This window comes from Calliphora vicina, chromosome 5 (assembly GCF_958450345.1).
Source record: "Calliphora vicina chromosome 5, idCalVici1.1, whole genome shotgun sequence".
NCBI classification, from domain to species: Eukaryota; Metazoa; Arthropoda; class Insecta; order Diptera; family Calliphoridae; genus Calliphora; species Calliphora vicina.
The window spans coordinates 78,344,524-78,364,677 of record NC_088784.1 but is presented as its reverse complement, the minus strand read 5'-3'; the positions used below and the strand labels follow the sequence as shown (position 1 = coordinate 78,364,677).

Genomic DNA, 20,154 nt, shown 5'->3' with positions numbered 1-20,154 from the left:
CTGAACAATTTATGCCGTTTTCGATTTTTCATGATTTTTTTAAAACAAAAAAATTTGCTATTTTCACGTAAAAAATATATTTTTTGCTTCAATTTGTTATTATAAATCCGAAACTACTGAGACGATTGAAATGCAATATATATAGGAAAATTTTTACATACAATGAGGAAAATGTTTTCAAAATTCAATCAAGCGAAAGAAGAACATTCACTTCTTAATTTTATGAATATCAAACAAAAAACAAAAATTTGTGAAAATGAGCGAATTCACTTAATTGCGAATAAATTCGAAAGGAATCAATCGATTTTTATAATCGATATCTCATTTTGTAGCTATTATATTTGGCTTTGCGATATGGCAATAATTCGGAACAATTTTTTGCCGTTTTCGATTTTTCATGATTTTTTTAAAACAAAAAGATTTTCTATTTTCGCTTAAAAAATATATTTTTTGCTTCAATTTGTTATTATAACTACGAAACTACTGAGCCGATTGAAACGCAATATATATAAGAACATTTTTACATACTATGGGGAAAATGTTTTCAAAATTCAATCAAGAGAAAGAAAAACATTAACTACTCAATTTTATGTATATCAAACAAAAAAGTAAAATTTTGTGAAAATGAGCGAATTCACATAATTGTGAATAAATTCGAAAATAATCAATGGATTTTTATGATTGATAGATCATTTTATAGCTATTGTATTTGGCTTTGCGATAGAGTAATAATTCAGAACAATTTTTGCTGTTTCCGATTTTTCATGATTTTTAAAAAAAAAATTTGCTATTTTCATGTAAAAAAATTATTTTTTGCTTTAATTTGTTATTATAACTCTGAGTCGATTGAAAGGCAATATATATAAACGGATTAAAGGTTATGTAAATCCCAACTTTTCTAAGTTTATTTTAATAACATCGGATTAATCCTTTTTGTAATTAATTATGTGTATAAACGTCTATCAAAATTTATAATTTTACTTAAAATTATTTAAAAAAATATTTATCCATATTGAAAAATTTGACCATTTTTGTTTCAAATCTATATGGTGGTTAGTCAAACTTCCAAAAAAAGCATTTCTTGAGGTCTTAAGATAAATAGAAATTAACCACTTAAAGTATTTGTGGGTCGAAATGGGCTTATTTTTTTTAAATGCTTAAAAATCAATGTCTTTTTTTTATTAATATTTAAATGCATATTAATAATTTTTTTCATAACAAAGAATTCATTTAATCTTTCAACAATATTCTCTAATTGTTATTGATATGTTTTTGTTGTTCACAATTTTTTTTTTTCAATTATTTTCCGACAACATCTACTTCAAACATTTTATTTATTACATTTATTATTATTAATAATTTACCACAACTATGACAGCATTAATGACACTAAAACTCTTAAGTATTAAGTTTACATAGTAACGAAAAAAAAAAAAATTGTGTAAATTTTATCTTTCTTAAATGGACACTCCTTCATGTAGACATTAATTTTCAAAATTGAAAATGCTTTTGGCTTAAATTCGTAAAAGACAATCTGGTATAATGGATAAAAACTGACATATTGAATAATGTTTAAAATCTATAAACAATTGTAAATGTTAGATAAATAAAAAAAAAAACATTTAAATTTATTAATCAAAAATACACTCATACTCATATGTATTTTTAAAATAATAGAAATTTATGCCATTAATTTGAAGTGCTTAGAAATATATGCAAAAATCGTGTAAAAATATATGTTGTTTTATCATTGACAGTTAATCAGGGGGGTCATTAATAAATTTGAAAATTTAAAAAAAAATTATATATTTTCATGTTTTGTTATTGATATTATCAATATTACAGCTTGACACTATCAGCTAAGAAACATGAAAACTCTTGAAAAAATAATGATTTATAAATATTTGAATAAAAATTATTACCTTTTTAAATACTATCAATATGACAATGTAAACATTTACATTTTCCATACATTTATACATTTCCAATTAAATTAAACAAATAAAACCAAAAAAATATTTGCTAAAACATTTCGGAAATTTTTAAACAAAACCTCTCAAATGTACAGGAAAATGCTTACAAAAAATCATAAATGTGGTTGTAATAAAAACTTCTACCTAAAAACAAACCAACTGCAAGTGCCAATATATTTAATAAATATAAAAAAATATGAAATATCTACAGTAGCATGCAAAATCTAAAATACTTACAAAATGCTTGAAATTTTAAACTTATTTGACTGAAGGTTACATATTTTGAATTTAACAAATTCTAGATTCTATAGTATTGAACCTGCCAGCAGTTTGGTTTTGAAAAACAACACAATATCTACATTTTATATAAAAAACATATGCAGACATATTTATTTTATCATTATATGCCACGAATACAAAACCAAGGAAATATTCATAAAAACTCAACAAATATTATTCTGACGAGTATACATTATAAAAAGCACAAAAAAAAAAAATATATTTATAAAAAATGTATGGTTACAACAAAGTATTGAATGCAACATTTCAATATGAGTGGCATGTGAAATAATAAAACATTGTATGTAGAACATGTTAAACATTCAAGTGAATATATAAAATTCGAAACAAAAATATAAAAATCTAATATAAAAACATAAATCCCGCGAATAAACAAAAAAAAAAAATAGAGGAATCTACATTCATATTTCAATAAATATATTTTAAAGCAGATTTGGTAGAGGATCAAAGACAACCTTGTCATAACCCTAAACTCGTACATAGAAAAAAAAACCAGCCATTGAAAAGAATGAGTTAGAATGCTAATATGGCCTTTCACTTTTTTTCTCTCCATTACCTCTCTTGGGAGTATATGGCTTCCACAAAGTATCTCCATGTTAATTGGTTTGCTGCTGTTGTTTTCGCGGCTTCCCATGTTATATTTCATTGTCTTAGTTCTTGGAATGTCGTACATTTCCAGGTATTCTTGGGTCGACCACGGCTTCTTGAGCCTTGAGGATTCCACTCTTGTCCTATCCTTGTAATACTATCGCGCATCTTACTGATAGTGTGGCCGACCCAGCTCCATTTTCTGCGTTTGAATTGTTTCAGTATGGGTTCTTTATAGCTAATGATCCAGAGATCCGTGTTGTTGGGCCAGAATATCGTGCATTTGATTCTGAGGCACTGATATTAACCAGTCTTCACTTCCATACAATAGAGTCGACTTTACATATGCTTTCAATATTCTGAGCTTTTTTCATCAGGATATTTGCGAGTTTCTCTATACTGAAAACAGTCGCCCGAATGCCACTCTCGTTCTGTTGAGCCTGTTACTTGCGTCTGCGCCGCTATTTGTTGTTACCATACTGCCTAGATAGCAGAGGCTATTTACGTATTCAACTGGTTGTCCTTGTAGCATGATGTTCTCTATGCTAACAGTTAATACTCATGTCTATGATTTTCTCAATATTAATCTCAAGTCCAACATTTCAGATCTTTTAGTTTCGTTTTCATGTTGGAGGTTTTGTGCGAGATAAGACAAATATCATCCACTCAAGAATTTGAGTTGGCGTAAGAGACTCCATGTAATTTCTCTTCTCTCTAAACAGAGTTCGTTCATTATATCATCCAGCACGATGGTGAACAGATGAGCTGATAAAGGGCATTCTTGTTTTACACCAGCGTTAGTATGAAATATTCACTGATGTTTCCGTTGTGAAGAACTGGGAGTTCTGTATCCTTGTACATACCTCTGATGATTCGAATTATTTTCTGTGGTGCTCTTTTCCTACTCAATGCTTTCCACATGGCAGTTTGTCTGATGGTATCGAAGGCTTCCTTGAAGTCTATGAACAGTAGATTCATAGAATTACGCCATTCTATAAAATGTTATATTTTAATGCCTAGAGTATTGGCCTTATCTAAGCAGCTTCTATTTGGCCGGAAACCCGTCCATCTCGCCGATTGTTCTCTTTTGTTTAGGATTCTTCCCTGTACTATGACTGCCAGTTGTGTTAAGCAGAATAATTCCTCTCCAGTTGTTGCAATCTTTCAAATCGCCACTTTTGACTCTTTATTTCAACACAGTGATGTTTTTGAAGACAACTACTTACCACGAACATTTTATCAAGGTTGGCTACCGTTACCGCAATAAATCAGTATGGATATCTTTCATAATACTCTTTTAGCAAGATGAAAGATCAAGTGTTTTTTGTTGTTAATGCAAAGATGAGCGACAAAGTCTTGAATATTGTCGTTTATCAACTCTGTTGTCGAAATCATGAAAAGTTGGCGCCTTTCAATATCTTGATTGCTGTTCTCCATCAACTCTGTTGACGACTAGATAGACCGATAAAATCTTGAATGAAGCTGCTTATCAGTGGCAGTAGGGGATCCAGCTCTAGACTCACTGGAACATCGTCGGTTGTGTTTCACTGTTATACCGATATTGCAATGGTATGTGCTCTGCTGAAATTAGGGAACTTGTTCCTTGTAGTTTTTTACGGAACACATGTTCTTCGGCAAAGGATCATCAATTCATTGTCGACTGGACAGTGGATTTCAGAACACATTACAGGGAAAAGTTCGTTCTTTAGCCGTACTGTCCGTTTGTGGAATAAGCTTCATTCTGAAGTATTTAGTGTCACTTTCAATATAGGAAAATTCACATCAAATGTCCACAAACAATATCCTCCTTCCTATAAGCTCTTTTCCTAGTTCCAACAAAATGCATTGCATGAGGATCTTGTCATTGTTGCAGTTTAAACAACAATATTATAGACATTGTCAATGTGGTAATCTAGCAGGATTATAAAGACACTTGCTCGAAAACGTTGTCGATGATTGTCGCTCTTGTAGTCTTTTACGATTTTGGCGACACTTATTCAAAATTAGTCGTCTGAAATTTGCGCTAATTGTCCCTTAAATATAATCGAGTATTATCTATTGTCTTGCCTTATAGCCAAGGTTGGGGTTACGTTTAAGACAAAGCCAACAGTAGACAGTAGTGTCTTAAACTCTACGTCAATTAATATGATGGAACAAATAACATGTCGTCAGCGACATATAGTGGGTTTAATGTTCTTTAACATTGAGGTTGAATAAATAGAAACTTGTTGCAGTATTCACACCAACATGAGCGACATTCTCGCTCTTGGGAATTTAAAGATTTTCATGTCGACAATTTACTTCACTAGTTCTTCATATATTCGAGGATTGTCTTTGAGCTAGTGTTCAAGACGCCCCATTTGGAAAAAAAAAATTATAAAATGAGCGATATTTTCGCTATTGTAGACTTATATAATGTCATCAACAAATAAATAAACTTCTCATAGCTACAGTTTCAATAAATTGCTCTGGTTGCACTCACATATCGTCTAGGACTTTCTATATTCTGCAATCCGTCATTGAGGTTGTCTTAAAGTCAGGACTAACTCTAACTCATTATTGCCGCTCTTGATAAATTGAATGATTTTAATATCGGCAATTTACTCCACTAGTTCTTCAAATATTCGAGGATTTTCTGTAGCTTTTTACATGTCATTGAGGTTGTGTTAAAGAAGGCCCAATTGGACAAATAATTACAAAAAGTGTGAACAAATTAGCGATATTTTCGCTATTGTAGTCTTGTACGATTTCCGAGAAATTTATCTAAAAATGTCATGAATAATTTGCTTATATAATGTGATCAACAAATAAATAAACATGTAATAGCTACAGTTTCAATAAATTGCTCTGTTTGCCACTCACATATTGTCTAAGTCTTCTATGTATATAGTCTTATATCCGTCATTGAGGCTGTCTTAACTCTAACTCATTATAAAAAGCCCGACTTAATCTACTATAGAGTGAAAGACACAGTCGCCCATTTAATAGTTGGCGACAATTTGGTGACAAATTAGGGATATTGTCGCCTATATAATCGCTGGCTATAATATGTTGGAAAAATCTAAGTTTATGTCTTAAACTTCTTTTATGAAGTGGTAAAATACATAAATTAACTTGTCATTGGTTTACAATAAACAGCTATAGTTTTTGCTTGTACGCTATGGATAAGACTATATCTATTTTGGCTATTGTTAAGGTATTCATTAGTTCTAAAACGCTTGTTTTTTTTTGAGAATTTAAATGTCTGCCAAAATATCTACAATCAATAACTAGTATTTTAGTTTTTTTGTTATTCATATTCCCAACTAAAGTGGCACTTCCTTTGGGAATTTTGGACAAAACTACAAAATAGACTAGGTTTTACAAACATTACTTCCCAATTGGTTGTTTTTTTTTTGTTTGTTTGTTATTTGTAGTCACATATTAAAAGTGGTTGCCAAACGGATGTAATACTTTTGTTTCATATTATTTTTCCTGCATTTTTATAGATTTTTTTTACAGTTTTTTTTTTTTTTTTTGTGGGAAGTTGCAATATGATGTGTATTTGGATCAAATATCAAATACTTGAAATAGCCAGTGTCGCTTTGATAGTTTAACATACAAATGTCATGACATGTTACTACTAAATGTGCTGCAAAAAAAAAAAACATTTGAAATTTTTGATGAAACATTTTCCAGTTTATCTCCACAACAATTTGTTAGTCTTGTTTTTTTTTGGTTTTTGTTGCTTTGGCTCCAGTTTATCTAAGTGTTTTTCTGTGCATTTTCTAGCCAAATAGAACTGATGGGGATACATGTATTGATGTTATGATCAAAATTTGTAGTGTTTTTTTTTTTTGTATAGAAAAAAGAAAATCCTGTAGCAAACAAATTACTTATTAGTCAACAACATGTTTTGTGGTGTCAGTTGCTGTTTTCTTTATATTTTATTTTTTGTTGATATTTTCTTATTACGTTGAACAGCCAATGTCCGACTAATAGCTCCATGGTGACTATTATTTAGTATAACAAATTGATGTATTTTTCATTTGTGGGAAGTTTATTTATTTTTTTTTTGTTATTCAATAATTCAATTGAAGTATTATATTTTATTTATGTATGTAAATGAAAATGAATTAAATTTTATAAATATTTCTTTTTAAAATGTTATTTTTTTGCTTAATTGGTTTAACTTGTATGCAAGTTTATATGAAATATAAAATCATACACAATTTTTTCCAAGATCTTTGGGTATTTTGTTTAGATAAGGTTCAGAGTTTTGTTATATCGTTACTTTAGTGAGTAAATGTGCCAAGTCCACATTTTATGAAAGTTAAGATTTTTCTCATTGTTATACTGTGGTATGCAAAAGTGCCAATTCCATAAATCATACATTTTTGAGGGATAATTAGTCAAAATGTTGCGGCATTGACTTTTGTGACAATAAATACTTAAATTGTTTAAACAACACAAGGCAATAAAATCGAACAAATTTCGGTGTATTGTGGTTACAGTAGTACAAATATGGTCCAAATTTTAAATTCTATGGAGATGATTTTTTTAAAAAAAAAAAATAAATTTAAAGTAAAAAAATTATAAATTTTTTTAGACGTTTCTCCACATAATTAATGATAACTCAAAAAGGGTTAGACCGATATTACTTAAATAAACTTAGAAAAGTTGATATTTACATAACCTTTAATCGATTTCTATAATGCATCGGCCCAGTATTTTTGGTATTATAATAACAAATTGAAGCAAAAAATATATTTTTTACGAGAAATTAGCAAATTTTTTGTTTTAAAAAATCATGAAAAATCGAAAACGACATAAATTGTTCAGATTTATTACTTCATCGCAAAGCCACATGTATTAGGAAGAATATGAGATATCAATCGTAAAAATCGATGGATTCCTTTCGAATTTATTCATAATTAAGTGAATTCACTCATTTTCAAAAAATTTTAGTTTTTGTTTGATATACATAAAATTGAGTAGTTAATGATCTTCTTTCGAACGATTTTATTTTAAAAATATTTTCCCCATGCTATGTACAAATTTTCATATATATATTGCATTTCAATCGGCTCAGTATTTTCGGAGTTATAATAAAAAATTAAAGCAAAAAATATATTTTTTACGTGAAAATAGAAATTTTTTTTGTTTTAAAAAAATAATGAAAAATGGAAACCGGCAGAAATTGTTCAGACTTATTACTTTATCGCAAAGCCACATGAAATAGAAAGAAAATGAGATATCGATCATAAAAATCGATGGTTTGCTTTCGAATTTATTCACAATTAAGTGAATTCACTCATTTTCACATAATTTTAGTTTTTTTTTATATACATTAAATTGTATTACTTAATGTTGTTCTTTTGATTGATTGAATTCAGAAAACATTTTCCCCATGCTATGTACAAATTTCCATATATATATTGCATTTCAATCGGCTCAGTATTTTCGGAGTTATAATAACAAGTTAAAGCAAAAAATATATTTTTTACGTGAAAATATAATTTTTTTTGTTTTAAAAAAATCATGAAAAATGGAAACCGGCAGAAATTGTTCAGACTTATTACTTTACCTTAAAGCCACATGCAATAGGAAGAAAATGAGATATCGATCATAAAAATCGATGGATTCCTTTCGAATTTATTCACAATTAAGCGAATTCCCTCATTTTCACAAAATTTTTGTTTTTTGTTTGATATTCATAAAATTTAATAGTTAATGTTATTCTTTCGATTGATTGAATATTGAAAACATTTTCCCCATGCTATGTACAAATTTTCATATATATATTGCATTTCAATCGGCTCAGTATTTTCGTAGTTATAATAACAAATTGAAGCAAAAAATATATTTTTTACACCAAAATAACAATTTTTTTTGTTTCAAGAAAATCATGAAAAATGGAAACCGGCAGAAATTGTTCAGACTTATTACTTTATCGCAAAGCCACATGCAATTGGCAGAAAATGAGATATCGATCATAAAAATCGATGGTTTTCTTTCGAATTTATTCACAATTAAGTGAATTCACTCATTTTCACAAAATTTTAGTTTCTTGTTTGATATACATAAAATTGTATTAGTTAATGTTCTTCTTTTTATTGATTGAATTTGGAAAACATTTTCCTCATGCTATGTACAAACTTTCACATATTGCGATTCAATCGGCTCAGTAGTTTAGGAGTTATAATATCATATTGAAACAAAAAATATATTTTTTAAGTGTAAATAGCATATTTTTTGTTTTAAAAAAATCATGAAAAATCGAAACCGGCAGAAATTGTTCAGATTTATTACTTCGTCGTAAAGCCACATGTAAAAGAAACAAAATGAGATATTGATCATCAAAATCGATTGATGCTTTTCGTACTTATTCACAATTAAGTGAATTCACTCATTTTCATAAAATTTTAGTGAAAAAAATTTTTGTGAAAATGATCGAATTCACTAAATTGTGAATAAGTACGAAAAGCATCAATCAATTTTTATGATCGATAACTCATTTTGTTCCATTTTCGATTTTTCATGATTATTTTAAAACAAAACAATTTTCTATTTCCAATTTTCTATTTTTTGCTTAAATTTGTATAAACGGCTTAAAGGTTATGTAAATCTCACTTAATCGATTTTTGATACAAATTTCTTGAAGGTTCTATAGAAACAGCTTGTAAGTTTTCATTTCAACAATACATAACTTGACTATTAATTTATATTTTTATTTTGTTAAGAAAAAAATAAATAAAATATCATCTAAACAATTTCCTGTTGATATTACAATTACAACTTAACAACTCAATTCCTGAAAGAAATTTCTTTTTTAAACTACTCCATAAGAGGCAAAACGGAGCCATATAAAAATAACCACAATAACAACAAATAATAAAAAAGGAAATTGTTTTTTTCTCTTACTCTCTACTCTTTTTCGTATGTAAAAGTACCGTAAAGAATTTACACGAGTATGTAAAAACATTTACAGCCACCCACTATTACAATTTACATAGATTTACATACAGCAACAACAACAACCTGTTGAATATTTATAACTGGAGTTCAATAAACAAGAAAAAAATGTGAGCACGAGAAACAGAGAGAGAGAGTGGGAAAGTTCAAATAAATAAAGGACAGCCAAACAAAAAACTGTAATAATATTATTACAAAACTAACATATTGAAAATGTAAATATTGATATTTTGTGTATGCGAGTGTGTAAAAGTAAGTAAATGTGTGTGTTTTAGTGATTGTTGAATCCCAACAAATATGTAGCTTTTAACAACAATATCTACAATCCTTGTTTTGTTTTAAATAATTTCCTTTTATTCAATTCATTTATTTTACATAAATATAACATGGAAAATAAAATTGTTTTCATATGGCTGGAAGAAGGAAATCAGAAAAACAGATTTAATTTTATTTGGCCTAAAGCTAAAAATTCAAATTTTTAAATCATCAACAAATTATGGTAGAGTAGAGAGATTTATTTGTGTGTGAGGGGATGTGTAAACATTTGATTATGCGTGTGCATATGCTGACTGGAATATATGAATGAATGTTTGTTTTTGAGTTCTAACATCAAATACCTACAAAGAGAGTCAGTCATATTGTTGAGTTTATTTTCAGTATTTATTAAAATGCATATCTTCAAAGGTATAAATTGATTTATTTTCTTGATGAAAAGAAAATTTTGTTTAATTTTTAAATAAATGAGCTCTTAATCGGCTATATTCATTTATATATTTGTATAGCTTTCATCACTCCTTTTTGGAAAATTGTTGGGTGACTAATCACTAAACTGAGTCTTTTTTGACTAGTTTTGATGACTTAAAACTGATTAATGGGATGCACGCTTAAAAAATTATTCGAAAAGTATTCCCATTAATGCTTATAAAGTGATTCGACTCAAAAATTAGTGGAAACTGATCAGAAGAGTGGCCCATAAAAGGCTCATTGAGACGAGTCGCGGATAGGGTGCCATTTCATCCGACAAAAGTATCATTTATGATCAGAAAATGAGCGAAAATGGTAGCTGGGTTATGGATCATTATGAACAGATTGACGATGCCCGATTGTGTGTGTGTTGCTACGGACTTACATGTAGTCTCAACTTAAAAAATATGTTTTTTACAAACTCTATTGTTTTCATTTAAAAATGCTGGATTTACAATAGTAAATAGTAAACATGGGTTTTGTTTTTAATAACTTATATATGTATGTGTAATTTTAAAGGGCACAAATCTCTCATTTATTCTCACTTATACAGGATTTACGCGTTGACTCTTTTTGTGATTTTAAGTCCTGATTTTATGAGCTTGTTGGCAAGAGGTTGGAGATAAAGCAAAGTCAAAAGAGAATTTCGAAAATCTCATGACTGAAATTATGGTGTAAACAACAATATGTACTTTTCTAATTTGAAAAAAAAGTGCCGCTGAAGCAAACCGATTGCTCATCAAAGCTTATGGCGAATGTGTTTCATCGGTTGCAATGAGCAAGAGACGGTTTGTGCTATTCAGAAAATCGCCCAGGTCAGCAAAAAATGTTTGAAGACCAAAAATTTGAGGCATTATTCCATGAAGATTGTTGTCAAACTAAACAGGAGCTTGCAAAATCATTGGGAGCTAGTCATTCTGCAATTCCAAAACGCAGGATTCATCCGAAAGCAGGAAAATTGGAAACAATACGAATTGAAGCTGAGAGACCTTGAAAGACGCTAAAAAAGAAAATTATTTGTGCACTGAAGTAATGATTCAATGGCGCGATATAAATTACTCCATTACAATAATCCGACGCGTATGAGATCGTATGTAAAGTCCGACGAACCAGTTGAATCGATACCAAAGCCATGTCGCTAAGGTAAATCTCAGTATTTGGTGGTAGAAAAAGCATCATATCTATTATGAGCTGCTGAAATCTGACCAGACCATCACAGGAAACCTGTACCGAACGCAACAAATTCGTTTGAAATGAGCATTGGTTCAAATACGCCCTTAATATTTAGCGAGAGATGAAACCGTAATATTCCATCATGACAACGATCGGCCACATGTTGCAATACCTATTTAAAACTATTTAAAAAGAAGTGGTCCATACCAGACCTGTCATATAGTCCAGACTTTTCACCGTCCTACTATTATTTGATTCGATCAATGCAGAACACTCTCTCTGGGATATGCTTCACTTCAGAACAGAGTATTCGAAATTATGTAGATTCGTACTTGTCCTCAAAAGATGAGCAGTTCTTTTGGCGCGGAATACATATGTTGCCAAAAAGATGGGAAATGGTCACAGCTAACAATTGCAAATACTTTGAATAAATTTATATTGTACAAATGTTTCAGAATAAAAGCTAAAAATTTAAAAAAAAATACCGAATTTTTAAGTCAAACACCCAATATTTAGCTGAAGGGTAAAGATTCGTTACAGCCACATATGGTATTCTGGCTTGAATTTAACCGGTATTCAAATTTTTATTTTAAAAGCTAAATTGCTCTGGTTAGAATATTTATTAATTGGAAAATATTGTAAACCGAAGTTTTTCTAAGGGGTTTTCCCGCATTCAGTAAAAAAGGTCAGATAGTTTATTGTTCATGAAATTCAGTGTTACTATGCAAATTAGTGTTTGTTTGGTTGGCTTGTGTTAAAAAGGTAATATTTTATACTATACTCTTTCATAAATAACGTAAGTAATAAAGTGGTTAGATTACTAACCACCGTGACTGAAATATATTTTATATAATGTGTTTATCTACATAATGAACGTTAAACTGAAGATATTTTGCTCGAAAACATACCTTCGGATGGCAATGTGTCTGCAGTCTTGAACCCGACGAGGAAGAGAATTATTAGGAGCAAGTCGATCTGATGATTTAGATTTGGATGATGACATACCTCTATAAAATTTCGATAATACTTCTGTTAGTGAATTATCTAACCAAACTGCTGTGGTGGAACGAAAATGGTGAACAAATTGTCGATTGGAAGTGCCGGTTGATTACACAGATGGTGGGGATATACCAAATGATATAAATACACAGCTATTTCGTTTGTTTTGTTCAAAAAATTATGTCAAAATTATAAGTTTTCAAACAAATTTATAATACGCTAGGAAAATTTGTATCATAATTATTTCTAATGCCAACCGCCATGGTGGTTTATAAACTAACCACCATATTCTATAAACACCTTTAGCTATTTTTATTTGTTCTTATCTTTCATAATAAATTAACCTTAATTAAAGTAACAATTCAATTATTTTGATTATAAACTTATACAAATAAAACTGTGGCTAAACAAGTAAGAGAGCTGTGCCGAATCTTAGGTACCCTTCACCAAATTATACTTAAAAATATATTTTTTTGTTAAATATTTTTAAGTAAACAAAATTTTATTTTTTCTTTTCGAAATTTTTTTATTAAAAAGTTTTTTTTTTAAATTTTTTCTTTTCGAAATTGTTTTTTAATTTTTTTTAAAAAGTTTTTTTCCAAAATTTTTTTAAAATTTAAATTTTTTTTGGAAAAATAATTTATGACAAAAAAAATGTTTGATTAAAAAAAATTCGGGTTAAAAATATTTTTCCCGATTTTGACCCATTGTAGGTCCAACTTACTATAGCTTTATATACATCGTTGCAATGGACTTTATATCTATCATTAGATATCCATATTGTTTTTTGATGACTTAGTAAGCCATATATAGATCAAAAATAGGCCAAAAATCGAGGTTTTCCCGGTTTTTTCTTATATCTCAGCCATTTGTGGGCCGATTTTGTCGATTTTAAATAGCAACCGAGACGGAAGAATTCCCGACATATTGATGTATGAATCATGATGTAAGTTATTTAGGGGCTACGGAAAGTTGATTTCAACATACAGACGGACAGACGGACATGGCTATATCGATTTCGCTATCTATAACGATCCAGAATATATATACTTCATGGCGAAGGGTATAAAAAGAGTTAATAGTTTACAGATTTCTTTGTAATGCTATGTCATGTACAATTTTAGCAACTTAATAAAAGATAGCAGATCTAATTGTAGATGAGAAACTTGTAAGCAAAACTTGAAATCATACCGAATTTCCTCATTCGATATCGAGTAAATTTTATCGTAATTTTCCTATTTGAAATTATGTCATCGATATCGAGCAAGAAATTTACTACATCAAAATTATATTTTGATATATGTAAATGCTGATTCGATCACGAATGTGGTAATGCAATCCCTGATCTAGCAAACAGAAACAGCAACAAGTATTATTTGTGACCGAGCACTGCAATGTTGTTGACATGAAGTGGGGCTAGAAATCACAACTTGCAACTCCATTGAAAATCTATGCACCTATTTAATATTAGTAGGAGAAAGACTCTGATAATAAGGTGTATGTTTTGCAAATATTGTAGTTCAATTAATCAGCTCATTTAATCATATTGCTGTCATAACATTACCAAACTGACAAATCTGTTATAACAACAAAATGTTTGTAAGCCAAACATATTTGAATGAGTAAATTTTCAGTATTTACTTTCTAGCAATCAAGTCTTTTAGATGCCTTGTGTTGTCTACTAACATAACTGAAGGTAACATTTGTTGATTTGTTTATAGTACCCTAATTTGATTATAACATTCAAAATTGCCTATTTGCGAAACTGACAAACAATCAAAATTCCTACCAGAATTACAAACGTTTTCCTGTAGGTAAATTAGTTTGCTAATAACGAAATGTAGAACACATTTCCTTTAATATTTCCCAAAAACAAAGTTTGCTCACTTATCAACAGCTAAATGATTCAAGTTTTGATAGAGAATTTTGTTATTATATAAAACTTACCCTCCTGCCAGCTTCATTGTTGTGTAAATTCATTAAACTTCTGGCTTTAGCAGAAATGCCATTTTTCCATTTACCACCACCACCACTGCTGCTGCTGCTACTACTGCCGCCACTGCCACCCGGTGCACTGCTAGGATTATTGGGATAACTGCCGACATCGGCCAACATACCATTGACAGCACGTTGATTTTTGCGTTTCTTTTTACGTTTGCCACTGCCTCCATTATTAGCATCCATATTGAAAACTTTGGAGTTTAATATTTCACGATTGATTTTTTCCTAAAAGAAAATGAAATTAAAATTTTTTAAAAATTTTACTGAATTGTTAAGCATTAAATAAAAAAAAATCTGGCCATTCATGACCATATTTAACTTAAAAACATCACATTAAATTAATTTTCTCGTAAAATACAAGACTCTGACTCTGAAAATACTATGTAAAGCACAAAGTTATGAAATAAAAGAAAAAACAAATATTTTCATTTGAAACTTTTCAGGTGAACACAGTCAGTCAGCTCAATATTAATACAGCAAGCAGAGCATAGAAACTGCAATATGCGTGTTGGTTGACAAGGTGAATGCGAAACCAAGTTATATCTATATTAGGGTGGCCTTTATTTTGCACTCTATCATCAATTGCGAAAAATTTCTGACCCGCTATAAGTTGATAACAAAAAAAATCAAAAAATTTCATGCATATTTCCAAGCCCATTTTTAAAATTAAAATTTATTTTTTTAACGAAATTTCAATAATTAAAAATATTAGTATCGGATGTGCCGAACCTTTTTAATGTTCCTCAAATTTCCAGCATTTATTTTTTAAATGACGCAGAACCTTGGAGCATCAAAAATCCAAAAATTGCACAATAAGGACCAACCTAATGAATATATTGTGTGAAAGGCATGTCATGAACAAGGTCCTTTGTACAATTCTGGACCACCACCACAAAAAGAAAAACATAAATGAATAAAAATTGGGAAAAAAAAATAAACAAGTTTCTTTATTGTTTTCACGTTATGTGAAAACTTTATTTTTCAAAGCTTTAAATTAAAAATCGTTTAACAATTTCGTTCCGTTGAACAGGGAACTGTTTTTATTTTGCTCCGGTTGGCCTGGTGATAAAGTGAACAGTTTTTTTTTTGCTGTTCCTCTGTAGTGGTTAAGTTTATTGTATTGCGAATGGCAATTATGTGAATACGAGAGCATTTTCTGATGATTATTATTTCTTTTTTTCAATGTTTTGTTTTTAATTTTTTGCAAAGTTATAAAGTTTTGAATGGCAATTATTTGTTTAGTTATAATTTGATGTGAAAAAATGAAGGATAATATTAGTATTACGTTTTCTACCTTTTAAAAACGATGGCTTATGATTTTTAATTGAACCGGTTTCTTTTACATGTTAAGTAATGACGTCAAATGCGATACAAATTTTAACAACTCTTTATTTATTCAAATCTAAATAACAGCAGTTAAAATAGTCACTCTGCTATAATATTCCCACTGTAAAAACAACACTGGTAATACGGTTTGATGTTAACTTAACCCTTGTCGACCGACGGTACTAATAAGTACCATAACAAATTAGAGATACTAAGCCAAATCGCCGATGGAAATCGAAAAACCATGAAACAAGTATTCGCGAATTCTCCCTACCGGAGGGTCCTGTAGAAGGAATATTTGATAATAGTAACAACCCTATTGAATATTTTCTTTTATTTATTGCCGATATAGCAGAAAATATTATATTTCAATCAAATTCATAGGCCACTCAGAGGAACAAAAGTTATAAAAACTATTGGAGTACTGATAATTGGGAAACAATGTATAGGTTTGACGAATTATTGAGCAAATTTCACGTTAACGACTGCCCAATGAAACCAATAAAAAATGCAGTTTTCAATATATCAAAGTAAGAACGAAGCTTTAGAGAAAAAGTATTCTGAATTTGGTCTTGGAGAACGAGTGGTTTTGTTTATGACAGAAAGGGAGTGGGGAAAGAATAAAATAGTTTTTTTATTAATTACTTTGTATCGGCTTCTAGAAAAATTAAAAAGAGAAGGAACATTAGCATGTGAAACAATACGTTACAATAGAAAAGGAACTTCTAGAAATATTAATACTGAAAGAAAAAACAAAAAGGGTGATTGGAAGTCTAGAGTATCATGAACCGGCATAAGTTTTTTTAAGTGGATGGACAACAAACCAATATTTCTGGCATCAAAATTTAAGGGAACTGAGCAAACGACTAGGAGATACCGCAATGGCAGTTTGAATGATATAAACTGGCCAACGGTTAACAAGGACTACAATTCGTTAAAAGGCGGAGTTAATCATACTGATCAATAAGAAAGCGCCTACGGTCTTGACCGAATGTCGACGAAATGGTGCCACCGAATTTTCTGGGGCCCACTGGAAATTAAATTTATTAAGTCTTACATAATTAAGTCTTAACGCCAAATTATAGTAAGCGACATTTTCTAAATTTTTTTTTATTTAAGAAATTAAAATTTTATGGACCGACTGATGTTTTAGCATTCTCAGAATATCAAAATTGTTAATAAATTTAAAATTATAGGGGGTGGGATTTTATCGTAAGTCAATGTTTACATTTTACAGTAAACGAATTTTATCGTAAGCGACACACAGTGATATAAATAAAAAAAGGAAACAAATCTGTAACTTCTAAATGGTTAGATTGGTTTGAATGACATTTCACATACGTAAAGAAGAAGTGTTTTCGAGTTTACGTTTTGAACGTGGATATCATGGACCCACCAGGGACGCGTGCAAGGTTCCTCAAAGTAGGACACCTCGGGTATGTTACATTTTTAAAACGATCCTATTCTTCGTTTGTGTTCCTATTTCAAAAACTTTGTATTCCACTACAAAAAACATCGTCGTAGCTATCAATTATCTCTCATAGCTTAGAAGATATTCGCATTTGAAAATTAAGTTTTCAACATTTTCACCCACCCTACTCCAGTTTTTTGATAACAACGTATCCTAATATTTCCCGCTTTTCTCAAGTTTTACTTTTTTAGACTAAGAACATACTATGTATGTATCAAATAGAAAAAGAATTGTTTAAAAATAATGGCTAAGTCCAAAGTTATATGCATTTGAATTTAAAAAGGCTATTTTTCGTTATTTTTTTGGAAAACATAACTTTTCTTCTAAGAGGATGTATAAGGAATTTATACTTTCTGAAAGCTAAAATATTTTAAATGAAAAAAAAATTAAAAATTGTTGTAAAAATTTAATTAAAATTTAGGGCAAAAATTCTCAAATCGCATATTCGATATCAAAATATGGTAACCGATTTTAGGTGGCCCAATATGTTTCGAATTATTTTGTAAAGGGTTCCGATAACCCCGAAACTGATATGGATATTAGCCAAAAAAACCAAAAATTTCCATTTTTGGAATTTTTCAACACTTTTTTTGATTACTGATAATAAATTTCAAAGTTCGTTTTTATTTTTCCATTTTAAATAGAAAAATCTATATCTAATAGTAACTGTGAAATTTCATTAAAAACTATTAATAAATAAAAAATTAATTTCAATTCGAAAATTTTTATCTATGCAAAAATTCAATAAAAACAATTTTTGTCATATTTTTCACAAAAGTATTCCATGAAATTATTAATTGTTAAAAGTTATAAATATTTTTGCAAAATAGAAAAATAGCTTGAACGAAATTATATTATAGCGCATCATAACATTTTTAATTCTATGTATAAATTTCAAAATAATTTAAAAAAACCTTCTCCTGTAAAATTTGTGTTTTGTCGCTTACGATAATTTGGCGGTAAGGGCTCGATATATTGCCAGTCATCTGAAAAAAATACTCTTTTGGAATTTAGACGCTCTGTAGCTATGGGCCTGTTGACACAAAATAATCCAACCGTAAAGCGTTTTCCACAGATGACCTGTTCCAAGCTTTAAAAAGCGCCCAGGAAAAACCGAATCAGTGCCAAAGGATGTTCGATTAGAAAATTTAGGAATACATTGGCCAAATTTTTTCACAACACGGGGAAAGTCCAATCAATGTCCTATTCCAAATGTTCTTATTGTGGTAATTATTTAAGATGTAATGACAAAAAACCTCAAAATTTGGAATATTGATTTGCAGATAGGTTTGGACAACCACAAAAAGCAGTTTCACAGTTGACAGTTTAGGTTTAGTAAAAATTAAACATTACACATGAGAACATGGCCGCCTATATCGTGTGATATCTCCTTTAGATCTTTTATTTGGGGTTATGTGAAGTCAAAAGTTATAATTCGCGAGATATCTGCAGTAATGCTGCAATTAGTAACCTTCCGAATTGATTAGCTTCAGCGCAGTCTCAGTCAACATTTGAATAACATTATCTTTTAAAAGTAAATGTCAAAGAGTGTTCCTTCGGGTCATATTAAAAATAGGAATCACTATTTATGTATGTAATAAAATTCATGTTAATAATAAAATGTAAAAAAATGTTATTAATGGAAAAAAATCCAGGAAAATACTTAAGAGCCCATTTCACAACCATTAAAAGAGATAAAGAATAAAATAGCTCCCCTTTCTGGATACTTATTTTAATCAGGTACCTAATTTAAGGTTTTGTGGATCATTGATTTAGAAGTACAAAAATTCACCATCACAACCATTAAAAGAGATAAAGAATAAAATAGCTCCCCTTTCTGGATACTTATTTTAATCAGGTACCTAATTTAAGGTTTTATGGATCATTGATTTAGAAGTACAAAAATTCACCATTGCACTATGGTCCCAAATCGATTTTTTTTGGCAAAAATTAAAAATTTTTTTTTTTAAAATTGTTAAAAATTAATTTATTTTCCTAAAGACAATACTCCAAGCAATCAAGAAAATATATTTAAAAAAAACAGTTGACAACACTGCTGGTCTGCTAGGCTTTCAAAGTTGAAACTTTAAACACGTATTCTTAAATAAGTGTTAAAACAGTATTACAATTGTATAACGAGCAAACCTTAAAAAATAAAGTTATAAAGTATTTAAAAAATGGCAAATGTAGCCCAAATTAAGTAGTTCTATGGCATATTTTTGAATTTTATTTTTGTTGAGTCCTTGTCGTAATTCTTGATATTGTGATTGTGTAGTTTTATAGTCTCGCCATAACCTATAAGTTCCGTGGACCAAAAGTTGTGTTTGGGCACGAACATGCATGGAAGTTTAAATGTGGAAGTGTTCGCCAAAGTGTGTATTTTGAGTGTATATTCATATCTCGCCAGCATTTTTCAGCAAACACCCACAATTGTCATTTTATTTTAGCACAATTTTTGATTACCCGTACCGACATGCTTTCGGATTGGACAACTAACGGGAGCAAATATGATGTACTAATAGAATGGGTTCTTTAAAACAATCAATAAAAATCTGAATATTAACAAAAATCAAATAATAAAAAAGAGTTCAGTTTGGATACCTTCCCATTTAGTGGGCGTAGAGT

General features: G+C 29.6%; 1 protein-coding gene across 1 annotated transcript in view; it reads right to left on the bottom strand.

The window, feature by feature from the left end:
- Positions 1-20,154, bottom strand: part of Wnt5 (Wnt oncogene analog 5) — a 228,504-nt gene that overhangs the window by 14,951 nt on the left and 193,399 nt on the right. Inside the window, exon 6 of the mRNA XM_065512221.1 lies at positions 14,679-14,957. Coding sequence (XP_065368293.1) covers positions 14,679-14,957 — 279 coding nt within the window. The remainder of the gene's footprint in view (positions 1-14,678; positions 14,958-20,154) is intronic.